The sequence below is a fragment of the Trichomonas vaginalis genome, chromosome I (assembly GCF_026262505.1).
Source record: "Trichomonas vaginalis G3 chromosome I, whole genome shotgun sequence".
NCBI lineage: Eukaryota > Parabasalia > Trichomonadida > Trichomonadidae > Trichomonas > Trichomonas vaginalis.
In genome coordinates, this window is record NC_067203.1 from 11,380,984 (window position 1) to 11,395,683 (window position 14,700).

General features: G+C 37.7%; 4 protein-coding genes and 2 pseudogenes across 6 annotated transcripts, besides 1 other annotated feature; 4 read left to right on the plus strand and 2 right to left on the minus strand.

The window, feature by feature from the left end:
* Positions 1-53: part of a mobile genetic element that runs on past the window's edge.
* A 2,528-nt stretch (positions 54-2,581) lies between these two features.
* TVAGG3_0968920 (SLEI family protein family) lies at positions 2,582-3,460 on the plus strand (the record flags this gene model as incomplete). The annotated part of the gene is made up of 1 exon (XM_001288802.2): positions 2,582-3,460. One exon carries the CDS (start codon positions 2,582-2,584, stop codon positions 3,458-3,460), a length of 879 nt encoding a protein of 292 aa, XP_001288803.2.
* A 209-nt stretch (positions 3,461-3,669) lies between these two features.
* On the minus strand, positions 3,670-5,212 carry TVAGG3_0968930 (annotated as a pseudogene). The gene has a single exon. A coding segment is annotated over exon 1 (1,543 nt).
* A 2,968-nt stretch (positions 5,213-8,180) lies between these two features.
* On the plus strand, positions 8,181-9,080 carry TVAGG3_0968940 (SLEI family protein family; the record flags this gene model as incomplete). Its single annotated transcript, XM_051253624.1, has 1 exon — positions 8,181-9,080. The coding sequence occupies one exon, from the start codon at positions 8,181-8,183 to the stop codon at positions 9,078-9,080; it is 900 nt and encodes a 299-aa protein (XP_051079198.1).
* Positions 9,081-9,107: 27 nt separating this feature from the next.
* Positions 9,108-9,479, plus strand: TVAGG3_0968950 (SLEI family protein family; the record flags this gene model as incomplete). The annotated part of the gene is made up of 1 exon (XM_051253625.1): positions 9,108-9,479. The coding sequence occupies one exon, from the start codon at positions 9,108-9,110 to the stop codon at positions 9,477-9,479; it is 372 nt and encodes a 123-aa protein (XP_051079199.1).
* Positions 9,480-9,560: 81 nt separating this feature from the next.
* On the plus strand, positions 9,561-10,046 carry TVAGG3_0968960 (SLEI family protein family; the record flags this gene model as incomplete). The annotated part of the gene is made up of 1 exon (XM_051253626.1): positions 9,561-10,046. The coding sequence occupies one exon, from the start codon at positions 9,561-9,563 to the stop codon at positions 10,044-10,046; it is 486 nt and encodes a 161-aa protein (XP_051079200.1).
* Positions 10,047-10,065: 19 nt separating this feature from the next.
* On the minus strand, positions 10,066-11,967 carry TVAGG3_0968970 (annotated as a pseudogene). Its single transcript has one exon. A coding segment is annotated over exon 1 (1,902 nt).
* Between the last annotated feature and the right edge of the window lie 2,733 nt (positions 11,968-14,700).

Genomic DNA, 14,700 nt, shown 5'->3' on the forward strand with positions numbered 1-14,700 from the left:
CTGAATGTTAAACTATTCAGACAAAGTTTCCCGCTGTTTGCGAAGGAATTGTTGGCTATGATGTACTGATTCATGATCAGTGCATCATAGCCAACAATTCCTTATACAAAGTTCAAAAACTTGGGTGCAATCAGAACTGATTGCACCCAAGTTTTTGAACTTTCTCGAGGGAATGAAAGGTAAGAGATATCCATTTCCTTTCACCTTCGTTCTCAATAATTAACTTATAAATTTTTTAAAGCAAAAAAAGTCTGATTTTTTTTGACAAGTAAATATATAGGGAATTTATCCGACCAAATAAGTGTCACTTTTTCGGTTCACCTCACTTTCCGTAACTCGTCTTACAACACTCCTGTACTTTGCAGATGAACATGATACAGTATACCATAAAAAGGTATTTGTTCATCCACCCACTCTCGGAGCGAACAAAAAAGGCGTCCAGATCTTCCAATTCCGCATCAAGGGTCTTCTTTTGTGGAAGTATCACCATTGGCTTCATAGTTGTACCATCTGCAAAGATGGTACAGACCCCTGTAAGATGTGGAAGCTGAGACTTTTCAGCGCGAACTGGGCGATTCCGGCCAGCAGTAAGAACTTTATAGCGACGTTTGGAATAGAGCATTGTCTCGTCCATATTCGCAATAAACTTCTTCCTGCGGCAAAGTATCTATGCTTGGAGAGGAAAAATTGGCGAATATGGTTTGCGTCACAGGTAGAGCGTCGGAGCATATCAATAGGTTGGGAGCTCACAATCCGAATTGACAATCTTGTGGCGATATGATTAAGCCACGGGATGGCGATGGGCAGTAATCATCGAGCTTCGCTAGAAGATGCGGGCATCTTGCAGCGATTAGTACCCGCGCCGCAAATTTTAATCTCCTATTTTGTAATTCCGTACAGACAGCAATGGCCATTGATGTTGTAATACAGTTCAAGTCGTCTGCCATCTCTTGAACAAGTTTTTTGAACTGCATTTCATCTGGTAGTGACAAAAGGGTCATACCACCCCTGACTGACCTTTTGTCCATGAACGACAAGTAGCAGTGCGCATGATTGCGCGTGCTACTGTCGTCTTTGAAATTGAGTAAACATTCCGTATTTGTTGATAAGACTCGCCATTTACTCTTCGATAGAGTAAATCGAGTTGCATCTGGGTCAATAGCCCAAGATTTTTATAGTTTTCTAATTCTGCAAACTCGGGAATTCGTGTTCTTGGTTGCATTTTTTTAAACGGGAACTTCACAAATTTGGTTCATGGCCATAAAAACTCATTCAATTTTTCTGAGATTTTTTTTTCGTCACTCACTCAAAACGCAGAGGACCATTCTTCTCAAAATTGAATTATTTTTTCAAATATTGAGTGAGTAAAATGGGCACGTTGTGTAAATTGATTCAAAAATTTTTATTGGTACACGACCTTTGAAATTGGTCTCGGGCTATTCAACCTACGGTATAAGAATCGTTATGAAGAAAAATTGAGAACTTATGATTTTTTTAAGAAAATGATTAAATAATATAAAATAACCATATAAACAACATTTTAGATTCCTCTGAAAAGGGTATCTCAAATTGGTCTATGACCAATTGAATGGTTTGCCGGTTATTCAAGGTACGGTATGAGTGCTAAATATTATTACTTACTAAATGATTTTAAAAAGAAAAAACATGTTTTTACTTTGTACGTTAACATACGTTAATATCACTTCGGCTATGGATAGAGGCCAACAGCGCCTTATTAATGAGAAAAACATTAGCCTCTTATCAATGAGATGGAAGTGTATTCGTGGATTACAATTGTGAATTCAGATACACTTCCATCTCAAAAAATGCAATCAAATTTGTATTGAATTGCATTTTTTGAATACATGCTATTGGCAGTTGGGTTTTTAGTGCATTTATATTATATTGGTACTAAGGCTTTTGGAAAATTTACAAAATAAATTTAATATTTTGTAAATGTTATCGGTTCTTACGCTTTTGGAAGGAGGGATGGTATTTTTGGAGCATTTATATTACATTGGTACTAAGGCTTTTGGAAAATTTACAAAATAAATTTAATATTTTGTAAATGTTATCGGTTCTTACGCTTTTGGAAGAAGGGATGGTATTTTTGGAGCATTTATATTACATTGGTACTAAGGCTTTTGGAAAATTTACAAAATAAATTTAATATTTTGTAAATGTTATCGGTTCTTACGCTTTTGGAAGAAGGGATGGTATTTTTGGAGCATTTATATTACATTGGTACTAAGGCTTTTGGAAAATTTACAAAATAAATTTAATATTTTGTAAATGTTATCGGTTCTTACGCTTTTGGAAGAAGGGATGGTATTTTTGGAGCATTTATATTACATTGGTACTAAGGCTTTTGGAAAATTTACAAAATAAATTTAATATTTTGTAAATGTTATCGGTTCTTACGCTTTTGGAAGGAGGGATGGTATTTTTGGAGCATTTATATTACATTGGTACTAAGGCTTTTGGAAAATTTACAAAATAAATTTAATATTTTGTAAATGTTATCGGTTCTTACGCTTCCTCTCTTCATCAAGATGCTTCCTCACTCCATCATGCATCCATCATGCAGCTTCCTCTCTTCATCAAGGTGCTTCCTCTCTTGATCAAGATGCTTCCTCTCTTCATCAAGATGCTTCCTCTCTTCATCAAGATGCTTTCTCTCTTCAACAAAGTGATTCCTCTCTTCTTCAAAGTACTTCCTCTCTTCATCAAGATGCTTCCTCACTCCATCATGCAGCTTCCTCTCTTGATCAAGATGCTTCCTCTCTTGATCAAGATGCTTCCTCTCTTGATCAAGGTGCTTCCTCTCTTCATCAAGATGCTTCCTCTCTTCAACAAAGTGCTTCCTCTCTTCTTCAAAGTACTTCCTCTCTTCATCAAGATGCTTCCTCTCTTCAACAAAGTACTTCCTCTCTTCAACAAAGTGCTTCCTCTCTTCTTCAAAGTGCTTCCTCTCTTGATCAAGGTGCTTCCTCTCTTCATCAAGATGCTTCCTCTCTTCAACAAAGTACTTCCTCTCTTCATCAAGATGCTTCCTCTCTTGATCAAGGTGCTTCCTCTCTTGATCAAGATGCTTCCTCTCTTCAACAAAGTGCTTCCTCTCTTCTTCAAAGTACTTCCTCTCTTGATCAAGATGCTTCCTCACTCCATCATGCAGCTTCCTCTCTTCTTCAAAGTGCTTCCTCTCTTGATCAAGGTGCTTCCTCTCTTCATCAAGATGCTTCCTCTCTTCAACAAAGTACTTCCTCTCTTGATCAAGGTGCTTCCTCTCTTCATCAAGATGCTTCCTCTCTTCATCAAGATGCTTCCTCTCTTCAACAAAGTGATTCCTCTCTTCTTCAAAGTACTTCCTCTCTTGATCAAGATGCTTCCTCACTCCATCATGCAGCTTCCTCTCTTCATCATGCAGCTTCCTCACTACATCATGCAGCTTCCTCTCTAAATCAAAGTGCTTCCTCTCTTCAACAAAGTGCTTCCTCTCTTCTTCAAAGTACTTCCTCTCTTGATCAAGGTGCTTCCTCTCTTCTTCAAAGTACTTCCTCTCTTGATCAAGGTGCTTCCTCTCTTCATCAAGATGCTTCCTCACTCCATTATTCAGCTGCTTCTTTTCTTCATCAATTCCTCTTCACCCTGGAGCTCCTCAGCTTTATATCATTTTAATTGGATTTTTTGAAATCCACCTGCAGTAGGATAAAGGAGATGTAACTCACGACTAAGAACCTGGCCATATGCTCCATTCCAGGCCAACACAGATTGCATAGCCACAAACAGATTGAAATACCAATCCTGTTGCTGCATGGGGCGTCCATATTCCATTTGGAAGACTTGCATCATCACATTTGGATCTGTAAGGACTTTGTCGTTGACAAAATTGGGCCTTGCAGGAGGAACTCCATTTGCTACAATGTATCTGGAAGCAAGAGGTTTGTTCATATCCATTGGATAGATTCCTGTTGCTTTAAAAGCATTTTCGATGTTTGTAGCTGTGCAAGACACACTACATGCGTCAAGGAAGCTGCGAACCATGATATAGCGCAGTTCTCTGGCGTTCCATACATAATTGATCACCATATGCCCTTGCTGATCGTACCGGATAGTCGCCATATCAAACAACTTCTTGAATTGGGCCTTCAAGGGAGAAAAAATCCCAACATCAAGAGGTTGTAAGATATGAGATGTATGGCCTGGGAGAACAAGAAGCTCGATATTGAAGGCGCTCAAGAGGCGAACGGCCAAGAAAGAGAGCCTGGATGGATGACCATCTACAATTAGGAGAAAAGGTACCTGGGCATCAAACACATTCATTTGAGACCTTTTCTCCTGTACTTTGCAGATGAACATGATACAGTATACCATAAAAAGGTATTTGTTCATCCATCCACTCTCGGAGCGAACAAAAAAGGCGTCCAGATCTTCCAATTCCGCATCAAGGGTCTTCTTTTGTGGAAGTATCACCATTGGCTTCATAGTTGTACCATCTGCAAAGATGGTACAGACCCTGTAAGATGTGGAAGCTGAGACTTTTCAGCGCGAACTGGGCGATTCCGGCCAGCAGTAAGAACTTTATAGCGACGTTTGGAATAGAGCATTGTCTCGTCCATATTCGCAATAAACTTCTTCCTGCGGGCAAAGTATCTATGCTTGGAGAGGAAAAATTGGCGAATATGGTTTGCGTCACAGGTAGAGCGTCGGAGCATATCAATAGGTTGGGAGCTCACAATCCGAATTGACAATCTTGTGGCGATATGATTAAGCCAGCCACGGGATGGCGATGGGCAGTAATCATCGAGCTTCGCTAGAAGATGCGGGCATCTTGCAGCGATTAGTACCCGCGCCGCAAATTTTAATCTCCTATTTTGTAATTCCGTACAGACAGCAATGGCCATTGATGTTGTAATACAGTTCAAGTCGTCTGCCATCTCTTGAACAAGTTTTTTGAACTGCATTTCATCTGGTAGTGACAAAAGGGTCATACCACCCCTGACTGACCTTTTGTCCATGAACGACAAGTAGCAGTGCGCATGATTGCGCGTGCTACTGTCGTCTTTGAAATTGAGTAAACATTCCGTATTTGTTGATAAGACTCGCCATTTACTCTTCGATAGAGTAAATCGAGTTGCATCTGGGTCAATAGCCCAAGATTTTTATAGTTTTCTAATTCTGCAAACTCGGGAATTCGTGTTCTTGGTTGCATTTTTTTAAACGGGAACTTCACAAATTTGGTTCATGGCCATAAAAACTCATTCAATTTTTCTGAGATTTTTTTTTCGTCACTCACTCAAAACGCAGAGGACCATTCTTCTCAAATTGAATTATTTTTTCAAATATTGAGTGAGTAAAATGGGCACGTTGTGTAAATTGATTCAAAAATTTTTATTGGTACACGACCTTTGAAATTGGTCTCGGGCTATTCAACCTACGGTATAAGAATCGTTATGAAGAAAAATTGAGAACTTATGATTTTTATTTAAGAAAATGATTAAATAATATATAAATAACCATATAAACAACATTTTAGATTCCTCTGAAAAGGGTATCTCAAATTGGTCTATGACCAATTGAATGGTTTGCCGGTTATTCAAGGTACGGTATGAGTGCTAAATATTATTACTTACTAAATGATTTTAAAAAGAAAAACATGTTTTTACTTTGTACGTTAACATACGTTAATATCACTTCGGCTATGGATAGAGGCCAACAGCGCCTTATTAATGAGAAAAACATTAGCCTCTTATCAATGAGATGGAAGTGTATTCGTGGATTACAATTGTGAATTCAGATACACTTCCATCTCAAAAAATGCAATCAAATTTGTATTGAATTGCATTTTTTGAATACATGCTATTGGCAGTTGGGTTTTTAGTGCATTTATATTATATTGGTACTAAGGCTTTTGGAAAATTTACAAAATAAATTTAATATTTTGTAAATGTTATCGGTTCTTACGCTTTTGGAAGGAGGGATGGTATTTTTGGAGCATTTATATTACATTGGTACTAAGGCTTTTGGAAAATTTACAAAATAAATTTAATATTTTGTAAATGTTATCGGTTCTTACGCTTTTGGAAGAAGGGATGGTATTTTTGGAGCATTTATATTACATTGGTACTAAGGCTTTTGGAAAATTTACAAAATAAATTTAATATTTTGTAAATGTTATCGGTTCTTACGCTTTTGGAAGGAGGGATGGTATTTTTGGAGCATTTATATTACATTGGTACTAAGGCTTTTGGAAAATTTACAAAATAAATTTAATATTTTGTAAATGTTATCGGTTCTTACGCTTTTGGAAGAAGGATGGTATTTTTGGAGCATTTATATTACATTGGTACTAAGGCTTTTGGAAAATTTACAAATAAATTTAATATTTTGTAAATGTTATCGGTTCTTACGCTTTTGGAAGGAGGGATGGTATTTTTGGAGCATTTATATTACATTGGTACTAAGGCTTTTGGAAAATTTAAAAATAAATTTAATATTTTGTAAATGTTATCGGTTCTTACGCTTTTGGAAGAAGGGATGGTATTTTTGGAGCATTTATATTACATTGGTACTAAGGCTTTTGGAAAATTTACAAAATAAATTTAATATTTTGTAAATGTTATCGGTTCTTACGCTTTTGGAAGGAGGGATGGTATTTTTGGAGCATTTATATTACATTGGTACTAAGGCTTTTGGAAAATTTACAAAATAAATTTAATATTTTGTAAATGTTATCGGTTCTTACGCTTTTGGAAGAAGGGATGGTATTTTTGGAGCATTTATATTACATTGGTACTAAGGCTTTTGGAAAATTTACAAAATAAATTTAATATTTTGTAAATGTTATCGGTTCTTACGCTTTTGGAAGAAGGGATGGTATTTTTGGAGCATTTATATTACATTGGTACTAAGGCTTTTGGAAAATTTACAAAATAAATTTAATATTTTGTAAATGTTATCGGTTCTTACGCTTTTGGAAGAAGGGATGGTATTTTTGGAGCATTTATATTACATTGGTACTAAGGCTTTTTGGAAAATTTACAAAATAAATTTAATATTTTGTAAATGTTATCGGTTCTTACGCTTTTGGAAGGAGGGATGGTATTTTTGGAGCATTTATATTACATTGGTACTAAGGCTTTTGGAAAATTTACAAAATAAATTTAATATTTTGTAAATGTTATCGGTTCTTACGCTTTTGGAAGGAGGGATGGTATTTTTGGAGCATTTATATTACATTGGTACTAAGGCTTTTGGAAAATTTACAAAAAAATTTAATATTTTGTAAATGTTATCGGTTCTTACGCTTTTGAAGGAGGGATGGTATTTTTGGAGCATTTATATTACATTGGTACTAAGGCTTTTGGAAAATTTACAAAATAAATTTAATATTTTGTAAATGTTATCGGTTCTTACGCTTTTGGAAGGAGGGATGGTATTTTTGGAGCATTTATATTACATTGGTACTAAGGCTTTTGGAAAATTTACAAAATAAATTTAATATTTTGTAAATGTTATCGGTTCTTACGCTTTTGGAAGAAGGGATGGTATTTTTGGAGCATTTATATTACATTGGTACTAAGGCTTTTGGAAAATTTACAAAATAAATTTAATATTTTGTAAATGTTATTTCTTACGCTTTTGGAAGGAGGGATGGTATTTTTGGAGCATTTATATTACATTGGTACTAAGGCTTTTGGAAAATTTACAAAATAAATTTAATATTTTGTAAATGTTATCGGTTCTTACGCTTTTGGAAGAAGGGATGGTATTTTTGGAGCATTTATATTACATTGGTACTAAGGCTTTTGGAAAATTTACAAAATAAATTTAATATTTTGTAAATGTTATCGGTTCTTACGCTTTTGGAAGAAGGGATGGTATTTTTGGAGCATTTATATTACATTGGTACTAAGGCTTTTGGAAAATTTACAAAATAAATTTAATATTTTGTAAATGTTATCGGTTCTTACGCTTTTGGAAGGAGGGATGGTATTTTTGGAGCATTTATATTACATTGGTACTAAGGCTTTTGGAAAATTTACAAAATAAATTTAATATTTTGTAAATGTTATCGGTTCTTACGCTTTTGGAAGGAGGGATGGTATTTTTGGAGCATTTATATTACATTGGTACTAAGGCTTTTGGAAAATTTACAAAATAAATTTAATATTTTGTAAATGTTATCGGTTCTTACGCTTCCTCTCTTCATCAAGATGCTTCCTCACTCCATCATGCATCCATCATGCAGCTTCCTCTCTCATCAAGGTGCTTCCTCTCTTGATCAAGATGCTTCCTCTCTTCATCAAGATGCTTCCTCTCTTCATCAAGATGCTTTCTCTCTTCAACAAATGCTTCCTCTCTTCTTCAAAGTACTTCCTCTCTTCATCAAGATGCTTCCTCACTCCATCATGCAGCTTCCTCTCTTGATCAAGATGCTTCCTCTCTTGATCAAGATGCTTCCTCTCTTCTTCAAAGTACTTCCTCTCTTGATCAAGGTGCTTCCTCTCTTCATCAAGATGCTTCCTCTCTTCATCAAGATGCTTCCTCTCTTCGACAAAGTGCTTCCTCTCTTCTTCAAAGTGCTTCCTCTCTTGATCAAGGTGCTTCCTCTCTTCATCAAGATGCTTCCTCTCTTCAACAAAGTACTTCCTCTCTTCATCAAGATGCTTCCTCTCTTGATCAAGGTGCTTCCTCTCTTGATCAAGATGCTTCCTCTCTTCAACAAAGTGCTTCCTCTCTTCTTCAAAGTACTTCCTCTCTTGATCAAGATGCTTCCTCACTCCATCATGCAGCTTCCTCTCTTCTTCAAAGTGCTTCCTCTCTTGATCAAGGTGCTTCCTCTCTTCATCAAGATGCTTCCTCTCTTCAACAAAGTACTTCCTCTCTTGATCAAGGTGCTTCCTCTCTTGATCAAGATGCTTCCTCTCTTCATCAAGATGCTTCCTCTCTTCAACAAAGTGATTCCTCTCTTCTTCAAAGTACTTCCTCTCTTGATCAAGATGCTTCCTCACTCCATCATGCAGCTTCCTCTCTTCATCATGCAGCTTCCTCACTACATCATGCAGCTTCCTCTCTAAATCAAGGTGCTTCCTCTCTTCATCAAGATGCTTCCTCTCTTCAACAAAGTACTTCCTCTCTTGATCAAGGTGCTTCCTCTCTTCATCAAGATGCTTCCTCTCTTCATCAAGATGCTTCCTCTCTTCGACAAAGTGATTCCTCTCTTCTTCAAAGTGCTTCCTCTCTTGATCAAGGTGCTTCCTCTCTTCATCAAGATGCTTCCTCTCTTCAACAAAGTACTTCCTCTCTTGATCAAGATGCTTCCTCTCTTCATCAAGATGCTTCCTCTCTTCATCAAGATGCTTTCTCTCTTCAACAAAGTGCTTCCTCTCTTCTTCAAAGTACTTCCTCTCTTCATCAAGATGCTTCCTCACTCCATCATGCAGCTTCCTCTCTTGATCATGCAGCTTCCTCTCTAAATCAAAGTGCTTCCTCTCTTCAACAAAGTACTTCCTCTCTTCAACAAAGTGCTTCCTCTCTTCTTCAAAGTGCTTCCTCTCTTGATCAAGGTGCTTCCTCTCTTCATCAAGATGCTTCCTCTCTTCAACAAAGTACTTCCTCTCTTCATCAAGATGCTTCCTCTCTTGATCAAGGTGCTTCCTCTCTTGATCAAGATGCTTCCTCTCTTCAACAAAGTGCTTCCTCTCTTCTTCAAAGTACTTCCTCTCTTGATCAAGATGCTTCCTCACTCCATCATGCAGCTTCCTCTCTTCTTCAAAGTGCTTCCTCTCTTGATCAAGGTGCTTCCTCTCTTCATCAAGATGCTTCCTCTCTTCAACAAAGTACTTCCTCTCTTGATCAAGGTGCTTCCTCTCTTCATCAAGATGCTTCCTCTCTTCATCAAGATGCTTCCTCTCTTCAACAAAGTGATTCCTCTCTTCTTCAAAGTACTTCCTCTCTTGATCAAGATGCTTCCTCACTCCATCATGCAGCTTCCTCTCTTCATCATGCAGCTTCCTCACTACATCATGCAGCTTCCTCTCTAAATCAAAGTGCTTCCTCTCTTCAACAAAGTGCTTCCTCTTCTTCAAAGTACTTCCTCTCTTGATCAAGGTGCTTCCTCTCTTCTTCAAAGTACTTCCTCTCTTGATCAAGGTGCTTCCTCTCTTCAACAAAATACTTCCTCTCTTCAACAAAGTGCTTCCTCTCTTCAACAAAGTACTTCCTCTCTTGATCAAGGTGCTTCCTCTCTTCATCAAGATGCTTCCTCTCTTGATCAAGATGCTTCCTCTCTTCAACAAAGTACTTCCTCTCTTGATCAAGGTGCTTCCTCTCTTGATCAAGGTGCTTCCTCTCTTCTTCAAAGTACTTCCTCTCTTGATCAAGATGCTTCCTCTCTTCAACAAAGTGCTTCCTCTCTTCATCATGCAGCTTCCTCTCTTCAACAAAGTGCTTCCTCTCTTCTTCAAAGTACTTCCTCTCTTGATCAAGATGCTTCCTCTCTTCATCATGCAGCTTCCTCTCTTCTTCAAAGTGCTTCCTCTCTTCAACAAAGTGCTTCCTCTCTTCTTCAAAGTACTTCCTCTCTTGATCAAGGTGCTTCCTCTCTTCTTCAAAGTACTTCCTCTCTTGATCAAGGTGCTTCCTCTCTTCATCAAGATGCTTCCTCTCTTGATCAAGATGCTTCCTCTCTTCAACAAAGTACTTCCTCTCTTGATCAAGATGCTTCCTCTCTTGATCAAGGTGCTTCCTCTCTTCTTCAAAGTACTTCCTCTCTTGATCAAGATGCTTCCTCTCTTCAACAAAGTGCTTCCTCTCTTCATCATGCAGCTTCCTCTCTTCAACAAAGTGCTTCCTCTCTTCTTCAAAGTACTTCCTCTCTTGATCAAGATGCTTCCTCTCTTCATCATGCAGCTTCCTCTCTTCTTCAAAGTGCTTCCTCTCTTCAACAAAGTGCTTCCTATCTTCATCATGCAGCTTCCTCACTACATCATGCAGCTTCCTCTCTAAATCAAAGTGCTTCCTCTCTTCTTCAAAGTACTTCCTCTCTTGATCAAGGTGCTTCCTCTCTTCATCAAGATGCTTCCTCACTCCATTATCAGCTGCTTCTTTTCTTCATCAATTCCTCTTCACCCTGGAGCTCCTCAGCTTTATATCATTTTAATTGGATTTTTTGAAATCCACCTGCAGTAGGATAAAGGAGATGTAACTCACGACTAAGAACCTGGCCATATGCTCCATTCCAGGCCAAACAGATTGCATAGCCACAAACAGATTGAAATACCAATCCTGTTGCTGCATGGGGCGTCCATATTCCATTTGGAAGACTTGCATCATCACATTTGGATCTGTAAGGACTTTGTCGTTGACAAAATTGGGCCTTGCAGGAGGAACTCCATTTGCTACAATGTATCTGGAAGCAAGAGGTTTGTTCATATCCAATGGATAGATTCCTGTTGCTTTAAAAGCATTTTCGATGTTTGTAGCTGTGCAAGACACACTACATGCATCAAGGAAGCTGCGAACCATGATATAGCGCAGTTCTCTGGCGTTCCATACATAATTGATCACCATATGCCCTTGCTGATCGTACCGGATAGTCGCCATATCAAACAACTTCTTGAATTGGGCCTTCAAGGGAGAAAAAATCCCAACATCAAGAGGTTGTAAGATATGAGATGTATGGCCTGGGAGAACAAGAAGCTCGATATTGAAGGCGCTCAAGAGGCGAACGGCCAAGAAAGAGAGCCTGGATGGATGACCATCTACAATTAGGAGAAAAGGTACCTGGGCATCAAACACATTCATTTGAGACCTTTTCTCCTGTACTTTGCAGATGAACATGATACAGTATACCATAAAAAGGTATTTGTTCATCCATCCACTCTCGGAGCGAACAAAAAGGCGTCCAATCTTCCAATTCCGCATCAAGGGTCTTCTTTTTGGAAGTATCACCATTGGCTTCATAGTTGTAACATCTGCAAAGATGGTACAGACCCCTGTAAGATGTGGAAGCTGAGACTTTTCAGCGCGAACTGGGCGATTCCGGCCAGCAGTAAGAACTTTATAGCGACGTTTGGAAAGAGCATTGTCTCGTCCATATTCGCAATAAACTTCTTCCTGCGGGCAAAGTATCTATGCTTGGAGAGGAAAAATTGGCGAATATGGTTTGCGTCACAGGTAGAGCGTCGGAGCATATCAATAGGTTGGGAGCTCACAATCCGAATTGACAATCTTGTGGCGATATGATTAAGCCAGCCACGGGATGGCGATGGGCAGTAATCATCGAGCTTCGCTAGAAGATGCGGGCATCTTGCAGCGATTAGTACCCGCGCCGCAAATTTTAATCTCCTATTTTGTAATTCCGTACAGACAGCAATGGCCATTGATGTTGTAATACAGTTCAAGTCGTCTGCCATCTCTTGAACAAGTTTTTTGAACTGCATTTCATCTGGTAGTGACAAAAGGGTCATACCACCCCCTGACTGACCTTTTGTCCATGAACGACAAGTAGCAGTGCGCATGATTGCGCGTGCTACTGTCGTCTTTGAAATTGAGTAAACATTCCGTATTTGTTGATAAGACTCGCCATTTACTCTTCGATAGAGTAAATCGAGTTGCATCTGGGTCAATAGCCCAAGATTTTTATAGTTTTCTAATTCTGCAAACTCGGGAATTCGTGTTCTTGGTTGCATTTTTTTAAACGGGAACTTCACAAATTTGGTTCATGGCCATAAAAACTCATTCAATTTTTCTGAGATTTTTTTTTCGTCACTCACTCAAAACGCAGAGGACCATTCTTCTCAAAATTGAATTATTTTTTCAAATATTGAGTGAGTAAAATGGGCACGTTGTGTAAATTGATTCAAAAATTTTTATTGGTACACGACCTTTGAAATTGGTCTCGGGCTATTCAACCTACGGTATAAGAATCGTTATGAAGAAAAATTGAGAACTTATGATTTTTATTTAAGAAAATGATTAAATAATATATAAATAACCATATAAACAACATTTTAGATTCCTCTGAAAAGGGTATCTCAAATTGGTCTATGACCAATTGAATGGTTTGCCGGTTATTCAAGGTACGGTATGAGTGCTAAATATTATTACTTACTAAATGATTTTAAAAAGAAAAAACATGTTTTTACTTTGTACGTTAACATACGTTAATATCACTTCGGCTATGGATAGAGGCCAACAGCGCCTTATTAATGAGAAAAACATTAGCCTCTTATCAATGAGATGGAAGTGTATTCGTGGATTACAATTGTGAATTCAGATACCACTTCCATCTCAAAAAATGCAATCAAATTTGTATTGAATTGCATTTTTTGAATACATGCTATTGGCAGTTGGTTTTTAGTGCATTTATATTATATTGGTACTAAGGCTTTTGGAAAATTTACAAAATAAATTTAATATTTTGTAAATGTTATCGGTTCTTACGCTTTTGGAGGAGGGATGGTATTTTTGGAGCATTTATATTACATTGGTACTAAGGCTTTTGGAAAATTTACAAAATAAATTTTAATATTTTGTAAATGTTATCGGTTCTTACGCTTTTGGAAGAAGGGATGGTATTTTTGGAGCATTTATATTACATTGGTACTAAGGCTTTTGGAAAATTTACAAAATAAATTTAATATTTTGTAAATGTTATCGGTTCTTACGCTTTTGGAAGAAGGGATGGTATTTTTGGAGCATTTATATTACATTGGTACTAAGGCTTTTGGAAAATTTACAAAATAAATTTAATATTTTGTAAATGTTATCGGTTCTTACGCTTTTGGAAGGAGGGATGGTATTTTTGGGAGCATTTATATTACATTGGTACTAAGGCTTTTGGAAAATTTACAAAATAAATTTAATATTTTGTAAATGTTATCGGTTCTTACGCTTTTGGAAGGAGGGATGGTATTTTTGGAGCATTTATATTACATTGGTACTAAGGCTTTTGGAAAATTTACAAAATAAATTTAATATTTTGTAAATGTTATCGGTTCTTACGTTCCTCTCTTCATCAAGATGCTTCCTCACTCCATCATGCATCCATCATGCAGCTTCCTCTCTTCATCAAGGTGCTTCCTCTCTTGATCAAGATGCTTCCTCTCTTCATCAAGATGCTTCCTCTCTTCATCAAGATGCTTTCTCTCTTCAACAAAGTGATTCCTCTCTTCTTCAAAGTACTTCCTCTCTTCATCAAGATGCTTCCTCACTCCATCATGCAGCTTCCTCTCTTGATCATGCAGCTTCCTCTCTAAATCAAAGTGCTTCCTCTCTTCTTCAAAGTACTTCCTCTCTTGATCAAGATGCTTCCTCACTCCATCATGCAGCTTCCTCTCTTCTTCAAAGTGCTTCCTCTCTTGATCAAGGTGCTTCCTCTCTTCATCAAGATGCTTCCTCTCTTCAACAAAGTACTTCCTCTCTTGATCAAGGTGCTTCCTCTCTTCATCAAGATGCTTCCTCTCTTCATCAAGATGCTTCCTCTCTTCAACAAAGTGATTCCTCTCTTCTTCAAAGTACTTCCTCTCTTGATCAAGATGCTTCCTCACTCCATCATGCAGCTTCCTCTCTTCATCATGCAGCTTCCTCACTACATCATGCAGCTTCCTCTCTAAATCAAAGTGCTTCCTCTCTTCAACAAAGTGCTTCCTCTCTTCTTCAAAGTACTTCCTCTCTTGATCAAGGTGCTTCCTC